Raw genomic sequence first — 12,463 nt, forward strand, 5'->3', positions numbered from 1 at the left:
TTAGCACTGGATCTATTCTTAATGATGGCTTCAGATACATTTAACCATGGTTATGTGCTGTCTTTATTCTTTACCATGACGTAACTACTTAAAAAACAAAACAGAAATCGATCAAGGTGTCTGCCATCACTATGTTCTGTCACAAAGTAGCCTAATTTACCACCCGCCAGTGTGATTTGTTGTCTGTTGCCAAGGAGACCATCGTTCACGAAGCACAAGCATCACCTCCTGCTGCGTCTCGAGCCCGTCATGTGGGGGCGGCGCGTTTCGGTCTTTGTAGTTCGTCAGCCACCCTGTGTTGGAAGCAGTGGCGCCTCCTTACAGCCAGAAGGAAACTTGAAGCAACTGAAGTGAAGACTTACAGGAGCTGAACTACGTGAGTCATGGATTCATGGATTTTTTTTTTTTCTTTACCATTGCACCTGATAGTCCTGGATTTATTTTAATGAATGTGAGACTGATGTTTTTTTCTTTTCTTCTTCTGCTTTTCAACCGTGTCATCAACAGATCTCATCATTATGAGAAAGATCACTGGCAAACACTTACTGTGCTTCTTCCTGCTCGTCTTCCCGCTGTCCTGGGCAGAGGACACAAAGAAAGATGTGAGGAAGACTGACAATGATACAGGTGAGGTTTCTCTCTCTCTCTCTCTCTCTCTCTCTCTCTAACCCATTCAAGCTGATTTCATTTTGAAGTGAGCCTCTAAAAAGGCTACATCGTGAGCGAAATGGTGCAGCTTATAACAGATTGACTGGATAAGAAATGATATGTAGCCTAGTTATTACAGACTGATGTGGATTCTGCGTGTCTCATATTGCCCTTATACAATGTACGTAGTCTTTAATTTACCAGAGTATCCATGGGCTTGTTGCACAAAGTAGTAAATGCAATTAACGCAGGAGAGACAGAGGTGGCTCATACCTGCTCATTTTTCAGTTTGTATTTAAGAGGATTATTATGAAAATCAAAATTAATAATATAGGCCTATATATTGGAATATGATTATGAATCTGTCCAACATTCCCCAAACATTTATGAATCCGATTAATCTTGTCAAACTCAATTTATCAACACTTAAGGCTGGGAATACTGTATGTTTATGGTTCCCATCTTTTATTGCAGGTTGTATAAATATCTGTAGGGGTTTGATCACAGCAGGAGTCAGCAGAACCTTACTATGATAAAGATCATTTAAATTTTTTAAAACATTTGCAAAATCCAATGTCTTCTGTTTGAAACATTGTCACCGTACATATGATCATATTAAACCAATGCTCTTATATCTGGTATGATTTTCTTTCCTTTTTCTTTGAAGCAAATGTTTTGAAGCAAATCTTATGACAGCTGAAACGTCACCCGGAGGTCTGTTTGTGAGGCAAATTATGTTTCATACCATTTCAAAAGTTGACCTTGATGAAAGAATTGACAATTGAAGTGTGCTGTGTGTCACACTTAAAGGCCCAATCCATCATTAATGACCATAGAAATTACAAGTGTACGTGTACGTTTGTCTTAATAATAGAAAAACACATTTTATTGTATAGTAAGCCTGTTTAACTGCTGAAATCCTGGTTATTGTAAACAAACCTTTAACAGTCAGAAACTTCAACAACTTAGATTTTGTGATTGTGGATCTAAAGACCTGTCAATCATTTGTTTTTGTTCCGAGCATTTTCTCAATTTTTACATATCTTCTTAAATTCAACTTTTAAACTCAGTTGTAAAGAGATTATTTGGCCCTAAAACTGAAAAGTTCAAGTCCAATTTTTAAAATTCATCAAATCTCTTGTGAAAATATGTTTACTCATGTGGATTTAATATTTTAGTGCTTGAAAATGGGTTTACCAAAGTGGTAGGTTCACAAAGGTAGTGGAATATATGAATAAAATAGTAGATAGACCTATAATAAATGTCTAAAATGAAATTCTATAAATACACACACACATATATATGTATAACAGAAACATTATTTACAGTATTTCCATATTTCCATGTGTGGCTGCTTGAGAGCTGCTGCATGTGGTTCACTCGGCCCGGGAAGCTGTGAAACATCTCTGTAAAAAAATTTAAATAGAAATTAAGTTAATTGAAAGAAAGTTCTCATTGCCTTTCTCCTCTCTTCCCCCAGATGCCCCTCACACGTACGTCTAAGAGGAATGTGGGGGGTGGGGATACGCTGTCTTCCATTTCACAACTCACTACACACTAACAGAGATTACCAGTAATTTTGCGTCAGTATAAAATGTCTTTCATTAATAATGATGTAAAACAAAGTTCTTCACTATTGATACACAAATTAATTTAGCTAGTTGTGTACAGAAGCAACATATAGGCAATATGGTCACATTTACAGACAAAGTGCACTATTACTGTGATATTGCAAAACAAAGTTTTTGTAAAATATATATACTTATACTATACTATACTATACATTTTTAAATGGATCCCTATTATTGTCGTATTCCTCTTCATCAAAGGAATCCATCTACAGAGAGTTTACACAGTATTTGTAACTTCTCACTAATCTTTGTTGAACTTTCTAATGTTCAAGTAATGTTCAACATATTCAGCCAACAAATAGTAAAGTCTTCAATGGTTAGTGTTAGGTTCATCTGAATTGTTGAATCTCAACTAATAACCTTTTGAAATGTTTTCAAATACTGTGTAAACTCTCTGTAGGCAGACATTCAAATAAAGTGTTACCACATTTATTTTAAGGTCTGTTTCTGGCCACTCGAATGAATGTAAGTCCCATATTCACTCTTGCTGTAGTTCTGTCTCTTGTTTCCACCAACAACTGGCTCTTTAGCTGTTCAATGCTCCACTGAGTTCTCCAGCTACAAACTAACGTTGTATTTCTGATGTTTGGTGCTTGACAGGTAGCATTCAGTGAGTTTATCAGATTTTTTTGCCTCCTAACAGACAGGGTTGTTGCATTATGTTTTCAGGTTGTTCATCTGTCTGTCTGTCCATCTGTCCGTCCCATTCTCGTCAATGGGTTATCTCAGTAACGTCTTGGGGGAATTTGTTCAAATTTGACACAGATGTTCACTTGGACTCAAAGATGAACTTATTAGATTTCAGTGGTCAAAGGTCGAGGTCACTGTGACCTCACAAAACATGTTTTTAGCCATAACTCACAAATTCATACACTAATAATGGCACAATTTAACTCAAATGTCTATAAGAATAAAATTAAGTGATGAGATTTCATATCCAAATGGTTAAAAGGTCATTGTGACATAATAATGTTCTGCAAAAACTCTTCTGGCCATTATTCAACACACTAACTCAGGAAGGGGAGATTGTAACCATATTTCCTGCAAATTGGCTGGTTGGCGGAGGCATACAACCACGAGGCTCTAGTTCTAGTTTTTTTGTTTCGCTATAATAAGCAGTGACCCAAAACAGTATTGTTGTGTCCATAAAATAAAAACAATAAGCTGTTGAAAAATCTCTGCATACGGTACTGCATACGGTAGTGTGGTGGATTTGTCACTACAAACTACACTCCTTTCACTTTACATATCCATTGATAGGATGAAAATATTAATTCGAGCAGCTTTAAGTTGCCGTAGTGATGTATAAGTGCACTGAGGATGTCAGTACACTATGACATCACTGCTGGGTGTGGTTACAAGTGTAATAGAGCACACTTCTGACCAAAACCAACAGTAATGCCCGGTCACCCATAATAGATCACTAAAACAAGACTATGAGGTGTTATTAAGCAAGTTTGAATCTCAGACTGTGTGATTCAGCTCTTACTTTAGTACACAAAACACAATTCAGGTTGACAGAAAACCAATCCATCTATTAATGTCAATTCAGAAGATGCAGTGAGGGAAGCTTTTAAGGTGTAAACACAGGGAGGACATGAGGGAAAAAGCACAAGTGTTTCATTATAATTTGTTGAGAAGACAGATGGTGGTTCCACAGAAAATGTTGCATTTCAAGTAGAAAAGTAAAGATATCTTAAAGTGGAAGATCAAAGTGTGGATGAAGGACTCAGCATCAGCAGGAGAAGAGGCATCAAACATCCCCAGGTTGAGTGAAGGTATTTTCTGCACTGTAACAGATAAATTGTACACATCTGGCCAAAGATTAGCCCCAAGATCTTGAGCTGGATTGGAAGAGTAGGTGTAACAACCATCGATCACGAGGCAGAAGGAAAATGATCAGAGCCAAGGAGGAGGATTTTTGATTTGTTGCCTCTGTGGACGCGTGCAGTATCTAGGTTGTAAAAGACACATTGAGGTATAAGGGTGAGGATCTTAAAGATGCCAATGTCAGAGGTGAGTGTTTGACTTTGATGAACTATGTTTTGGGGATGATCCAAAGAACATCTAGGCCAAAGATGTGGAGGCAAATCATTTTGGTTTCCATTGGAACACTGACAATCATAGCTACTATTTCTGTCTAAAAAAATATCACACTGCCAACAGCCTTGGACATTGGTCAGCTCCATTGCTTATGAGAGCATACCAACACGTTTCAAAGCAAACATCATAATAAATCATGACCACCTGTACACATTTGGCATGGTTAATTAATTTAGTTAAAATTTATTGTACTCGGTTTTTAGTCGCATTTTGGTTTAGGTAACAAAACTACTTGGTTAGGTTTCGGAAAAGATCATTGTTTGAGATAAAACAGACCCTTTGACAACGTTAACCATGCATTAGAAAGGCTTTGCCAGAACTTCTGCCACATGGTCAAGGAGAACCTAGAACCTAGGTGTAAGTAGCTGCATTGAATATCCACCCCAGGTGTGAATAGCATTGTTGGCTACAGACTCCTGGGTGCTTATTTCTGTTGTGCTATATACACCCAGGTGTCTGTAGCCAGACTGAATATCCACCCCGGATGCAAATAGCATCGTTGGCTACGGACACCTGAGTGTGTTCCACATACTGTTCTTGGTGCTGTTTGACACTGTTGGATGTACAAAACAAAACAAATTTAGCATGATCATTTTCAATCTTCAGTTCAAGCTAGAGATCCATGAAATGCTTCTACTTCACTACAGTGAAGGAAAATAAATCAATGAGTCAACTGTTCATCGTAAAACTTATTTAAAAAGACAAATACCATGACTATTTGATTAACTTACTATCATGTTCGTTAGAGGAAGGAGTAGCACAATTAAAATCACATGACCTAAGAAGGGAAATTCAGTTACATTCATTTGTGAATTTGTCTGATGGAAGTTCTACTTTTTGGTCACGTGATGTCAACTGACCAAATTCTGTCCGCTAAGGAAGACTGTGAGATGTGAGCAAAAGTTCTGGAAAAAGCTATTAAGTTGGCTTTCAGTCATTTTTTCTCTCAAAGTCAAGAATGAACTTCATCAATTATCATAGTATTACCAGTTGATTATCAATTAAAGTCCAATAAATCTACATCTGAGTAGTTGGAAAAAGCACATTTTTGTTAGTTTCACAACAACACAAAAGGAAATGCAGAACTTTTAAGTACGCAGTCATAAGATAAGAACAGAACGACACCACAAACATCACATACACAAACAATAGAAAAAAATAATAGCGCTAAGCTAAGAGTATACAGCCATGCTAGCCACTCTGTGAGGCTAGCTACTCATTCTCAATAGTGCATTGAGCCAAATGCTAACATAAGCATGCTAACCTGCTCCCAATGACAATGCTAACATGCTAATGTTTATCATGTTCATTATTTTAGTTTAGCTTGCTAAAATTTGCTAATTAGCACCGAACACAAAGTACAGTTCAGGATGATGGGTAAATCATTAGTTTTAGTTAGTCATAAGTATTGAACAAATTAGAATTTAATACAATTTCAGACCATCTTTCAGTACAGAATGACCCCATAGGTCATTTGTGTGAGCAGCTTATTACGACCCATAATTACGTTTATTGTTAGGTGACATAACAATCGTGGGAGATGAAAGTCTTTTCAGCAAATACCCCAAAACATGGTGGAGCAAGACAACAAGTCAGAGGATCACCAAGGACAGCAGCATTCATCCTCTGGAGACGTCGAATGTAATGGCAATCGTAGTTGCAGAATTATTTCAGTCCAAAAGTGGAAGACCAATCAACCAACAGACTGACATTGTCATCGACAGAGTGATATGCCATGAATATCGCTTAAAAAAAAATGTATGTCAGTAGAAAGTTGTGTTAAAAGAATTTTACAGTCCTACAAAACATCATCCCAAACTGAAACAGCAGAGCTATCAAGTGGAAATTTAAACCTTTTAACATAGTGAAAAACCTATTAGACAAGCCCTTTAATGTGAGCCCAATTCCTCCTAAAGAAAACAAAGACTGTCTGTTATCCAGAAAAGATGAGAGGAAGGAGATGTAGGCTTCCAGTTGTCAGGCCAAAAGGGTGACAAATGATGCAGAAAGGGAGGATGAAGGGACCCCAAAGAAAACAGTAAACACATTTAGTGCAACTGTTTCTCTAGTAATATTTGATTAAGTGAAAACTCTTTCCAGTAGTTGCATAAGGATGGAGATAACCAAAACATTTGGAAACATTTCTTTCCTGGAAACCATGAAAGCAGAGACTCTTAAGTTCCTTCTGAGAGGAGGCCCTACAAACCCACCTGACGACGAGTAATTGTTCTCTCTGAATAAGGCCTCTGCATGGAGGGGCACCTAAATTGTCAAGTATTTAGGGCTGCATTTTCTTGCCTTGTTTGTAGGAAAATGTGCATCTACTGCACCTCTACCAAAATCAAGTTTCTGCTAATGTGTATGGGATAGTTTTCCACCAGCAATTAGCTGGCAATCCACTGTCTGACTGGAAGATGTCCCCGGGCAGACTGAGAACACCCATCTGTGATTAAGTCTTATAACATTTATTGTGCGTTTACTTCTCTTCTGAGAACCTGTTCACAATCTAGTGTTGACCTGATAGAACAAAGAGGGGAAAATAAAGCAGAAGTTGCATTGTTGTTTCCCCATCATGTGAAATAAGAATATAGGTCTCTAGAGACTGTAGTTAGGGTTTTTATTCCTGGCCAGAGAAACTGGATTGACCTGCACTGAAAAAAGCACAGAGATCATTGTAATAAGAAGGAACATGTTTATTAAGAAAAAACAATGATTCTTCTATTATTTCCAACTCTAGTTTGGAGCCAAGCAAAGACCAGACCGCTATTTGCACGGCGAAAGATTTCTCCATCACAGGAAAGTCACATTCCTGTAAGTTTTCTTTGTTCTTCTTAAACTGCCTTTGTACAACATATAAGGCCGCTGTATTTTCATTCATGTTTCAGTAAGTTGTGATTCTGAAGCCTTGAAATGAAAGGTGTGAGAAAAGGGCTATGTTTGAAGTCCCCAACAGATCTGACACCTGTATTTGCAGTCTTCACTCTGTTTAATCTCAGTTTTTGTCTCTACCAACTCTTAAGGGCAATATCTGGCTCTTTAGCAGCTAAATGCTTCACTATGCTCACCAGCTAGGCGGTGAGTAAACCAAAACATTGAAGTTGTAGGATGTAAAACCAAAACAATGAGCTGAAACACACTAAAACTCTCCATAGAGCTTAGGGGAACTGAAAAGTTGGGAGAATTGTTTGTGGGCTCTTCTCTATGAGCAACCCCTTCCACATTACACATTATAATTTGACCCATTGAGTATTTAAAAATTGAGATTAGAGCAGCTTTAAAGTTTAGCTCTTTGTGTTTAAACGGTGCTTTTCTGCAGCAACGAGTCACAGGGTCAACAGAGGTTTTACTTCCTTTTCCATTTTGTTGTGAGAAATTTCCTGTAACTACTGTGTTTGTTGGTGTTGTTTCAGAAACACAAGACAGACCTTATGACCCCTTCACGTCGCTGCGGCCGCCTGATGGAGAACTGCTCCTCTCGCGTGCCGTGCTGCGACCCCTGCGCCTCCTGCCGCTGTCGACTCTTCAACACCATTTGTCATTGCTGGAGGATGAACCACCTGTGCTTAAAGAAGACATAAGTGGAGCGCACACACACACACACACACACACACACACACACACACACACATACATACAAGCACACACACACGCATGCACGCACACACACACACACACACACACACACACACACACACACACACACACACACAGACACACTCTGGCACCTGGATAAATACAGTGATAAGCATATACACACACAGCAGTATTCACATATGCTGGTCTCTGGCCTTTTACAGCGTAGGTGTAGTTGAGAGAATATTGTCTCAGTTCAGTGTGAAATAGAAGTATTTGGAAAACCATGAACCAGTCTGGGGTGAAAAGTGAAATTTCTTTCCATTGTCAATGGTTTCCACACTTCTGTGAAGGAAGGACAGATGTGAATGAGAGAATGAAGCCATGTGATGACAGTCAGTGCTTTTCTGTCCTCAGTCATCCGAGACATGAATGTGAAAAAGAAAGTACCCACAGAAATGTTCCCAGAATATCCAAATACCCAACATAAAGTATGTCAGTATAACAAAAGGATGAGTGACATCTGCTTTTCATGTATGTATACAATGACATGTTAACTGTGTGTTGTTCCTCCGGTATTTCCCGCACTATTGCTGCTTTTGAATATCTTTCGTTTCTGCTTCTCCTGTCATGTTAAACGTGTTTGGACGCCAATAAATGGATTTACATTGGAACATTAACGGTTAAAAAAACCAAAAAAAACCAAACAGATTTCTGTTCCTTTGTAAACCATGCCTTGGAGAAGAGATGATCTGGGATTCCAAATGAGGAATTACCAATTATTCATGTGTGGATTTATGAGTAAAGTTAGTTTATATTTTTGCTATAGAATAAATACACTGTAAGCCTATATCATGCTTGATTTGTTCTTTTCCTTACATGTTTGTTTTTAAGTGGAAATATCCTAAATCCGTTTGCAGTCTAAGCTGTACTCGCCTTGTCCTAAGGGTTGAAAATCACCCGCCTTCACTAAACCCCTCAAATAAAGCAGCTTAATTGAATTTTAAACCCCCATGAAGAAATAACCTGTCATTCATGATAAACTTTGAATAGTTGCAGAGAGACTGCATTTAACCAGTGTAGAGCTTTGTTGTTATTGCTAAAGGTCCTGCATGGGTGTAAACATTCATTTTTTTGTAAGAGGTACGTAGCAGAAAAGTAGTTTTGAATGTATTTCATTGAAGGAAACAGTGGCAACAGTGATATATATTATACTCCGTACAATGAGGAATTCAACTGTAAAATACTTTCCCCATTTTCGAACCATAAAAAAACAACAATAAATAAAGATTAAAATAAGATACAAAATACATACAAAAAACGTGAAGGACATCAATCAGGTGTGTGTGTTTTTTTTTTTTTTTTGTTTTTTTTTTACAGTATTTTGGGGAGCAGAATTGGTATCTCCTATGCAATGCTATGGAAGACGACCACAGGCCAGTGGACAGTCGTCCCCCTGCAGCTGTAGGCTGTCCACGCCTCCCCTGTTGTGGTTGTAGTCTACAAAAAGGTGCCGGCCAGGGAGGTATTCCTCTAAAAAGAGGTTCAGAGGTGAAGAAATTGTCACACATGATAGTGTGCCCTTTAGTCCATCTGTCACACCAAGCACAAACCACATCCCCTGGTTTTTCTCCGTCACAGACCACCCATATCTTGATGTTCTACCGACCAGTTTCCAACCTCTTACACCTCTTGCATGTCTTTACTCACGATTATCAAATCATAGCATACTTGAAAAAGTGAGACACACCCTTTTTTTTCTAAAATGGGAGTTAATTTAATCTATTTTTAATTTCCCTTTATAGCATTTATTTTGGTTTTTCATTAAGTGTACAAACCGCACAGCTACTGAGACAGAAGCACACTGTATTACAAAAATAAATTGACAATAAAATAAGACACAGCTTTAACCACAATAGAGAGACCATGCCAGCAATCACTCAATCATGTGAGATGGGAGATTTTCCATGTAGTTGATAAAAGGCTGCTATATTTTAAAAGATTTATCTTAGTCCTCAGTGAGCAAGTTATCTTTTCCAGAGGTATGCAATTGTTCACTTCTAAGAGCCACAAATATTTTGAACGGTTGCCCAAAAGGCATCGGGATCCTGGGAAAGTAACTCCATGAATTCTGGATAAAGCATCACAGATCCCTGCCAAAACCTTGTAGTTTGCTAGAAACAGCACAAGCAAAGAGAAAACCCAAATACAGACTCGAAGACAGAGCTTAAACAGTTCAGAAATGTATTCGCAGAATGAAAAAAACAAGGCTTACGGGAAGGTGAGGCAGACAAGGGGCAGAATCGGAGGCCTCCAAAGGCAGACATCAAAAGTCCAGCAAAACGGAGGGGGGGGGGGGATCTAGGAACAAACTCAAAGCAAACACTAGGTACTGTGAACAAAAACAAAAAACGATGATCCTACGAAGAGCGAGAGAGCGAGGTAGGTTGGTTTAAATAATGATATTGAGGCGACTGGGAACAGGTGTGTGAGTGGGAGGGGAAGCTATAGGTGATTACAAGTGAAAACAGGTGATCGACAGGAAGAACGTTCATGGACGTGTGATGGGAGGATGGAAAGGTAACACGTCTTCAAAAACCTTAGAGATAGTTGAAAGACATTAGAACCGTTGTTTGACCGTCCTGAAAAAGATGTTCGGTGTGTGTGTTTTCACTGTCCTCCAAGGTTAACCCTTATAAAATTTCTTAAATGTAAGTATTTAAAAAAAGGTAGTTGATATTTCTGTTTTAGTTGTTGGAAGGACATAAAAATGTCATCCATATAACAATGCTCCAAGCGAGTGATTCCTGAAACTGTGGAGTGACTGAAAACCATCTTGCACCCAAACGTTTTATGTATTTTGAAGTCTGGACTGAGTGAACAATGAAAGGGTTAATAGTTCTGATGGACTTTCTCCTTTATATAAAATATCAAACAGTTCTCATTCATCTCTGGCCTTTAGGTTGGGGAGCAAATGAACCAAAAATCTAGCTTGTGCTTCTAAACAATACTATAACATAACAGTAATAACCCATCCGACAATCCTTCTTTTCAATTATCAAGGGTAATTTGGTCTAAAGGAACCCTCAGGGATTTATCTGATCAGTTTGTCCAGAGGAGAAATAAAAAATCATTAATTTAGCCTAATGAAATAAGAGGGAGGCTCATCCACTTATACAAGTCACCCTCCACTCTCTGCAACAAACTCAACAGTTTGATTTTACGTAAATTACATATAATCCTTGTCCACTAATCTCTAGGTATGTAAACCCACTGGGTGACCACCTAAGGGGAAACTCATTAAAGGGATAGTATTTCACTTTTGTCAAGACCAATCTTGTCACCAAAAAAGGAACAGTAAAAATGAAATATATGTAGTATTATGGGAGAGGGAGCTTATGCGGTATGTTAGTTTTTCTAATGTTGGGGTCACTCTAGGAAAAGTCATCAAATTTCAAGTTGAAAAAAGGTTTTCCTCTGCTGGTAAACATAGTGATGGGTCATTTTACCCTGTCTGCAACACACGGGTTAAACATTTAAATGCAGCATTACTAATATGTGGATTTATGGGAGGAAACCCTGCTTCATTTGGGAAATATGAGACACAGGATCAAAACAAAACAAGAAAAGAAGTAGTCATTTCGAAAAGGTTTGCTGGCAGCTATCTAGTGGATAAACAGGGACTAAACCTGCTTTGTATTTCCGGGATGATTTTGTGGAAAGCAGAGAGATAATGAACATTAAGCACATGTGGAGGGGGGCCAAGTGTGTATCCAAAAGAAACATGCATAGACACATGTTGATGTAGCCTGAGTGAATTCCAAGTTTTGCATCTCTTAAATCTTATCCAGACAATCTGCGTTGCAATTGGTGTATTACCTTGTCTGGAACACTGTCTGCTCCTCTTCTAATGGAAGGTGCAGAGAGCCACATCTGATGAGCTGCTACGTTTTGATCGATAATCCATTTCATAAATCATCATCACATGTATGTTTATTTTGCATTGCGCAGTTACAGTATGTCCTCTAAAGCAATGAACATGAAGGAGCTGCGTCAGAGTTCATGGGGCCGAACACATATTGTAGACGATGAGATTTCCATGTGTTTTGAGATTGTAAAGCAGATCTAGGTTCTATATAAAGACTGAAAGTATCAAAGCGCTCAGTCCACGGAGAAATGCAAACAGTCTGTAGCTGTGCCTTAAAATGAGCCCTCAGCCATGCCCACAACAAACACTTACTAACCAGCAAGTGCTGGGTGCGTTGTGTTTGGATGTTTGTCTAAAATACTGGAGCATTTCAGTCTGAATTTGACCACCTGTTTGGCTCATTTTCACCGGTGAGTTTTACCAAGCTACAGTACACTACGAACTGTTACCTGTGGTTTTCATGACCTGGTGTCACTCAGAAAACAGTCAACCAATCAGAAGAGAGGCTCAGTGACCACCAACACCAAACGCCTTCTTCTTGCTAGAGCTCCAGAGAGATAGAAGCGTGAGAGAGATGTAA

At 38.5% G+C, this 12,463-nt stretch overlaps 1 protein-coding gene across 1 annotated transcript; it reads left to right on the forward strand.

Annotated features, from left to right (window-relative positions):
• The first annotated feature begins 518 nt into the window (after positions 1-518).
• On the forward strand, positions 519-7,960 carry LOC111229047 (agouti-signaling protein-like). The gene is made up of 3 exons (XM_022755205.1): positions 519-627; positions 7,120-7,193; positions 7,793-7,960. Exons 1-3 carry the CDS (start codon positions 519-521, stop codon positions 7,958-7,960), a joined length of 351 nt encoding a protein of 116 aa, XP_022610926.1.
• Positions 7,961-12,463: the final 4,503 nt, after the last annotated feature.

The sequence above is a fragment of the Seriola dumerili genome, unplaced genomic scaffold (assembly GCF_002260705.1).
Source record: "Seriola dumerili isolate Sdu_G_001 unplaced genomic scaffold, Sdu_1.0 BDQW01000226.1, whole genome shotgun sequence".
NCBI lineage: Eukaryota > Metazoa > Chordata > Actinopteri > Carangiformes > Carangidae > Seriola > Seriola dumerili.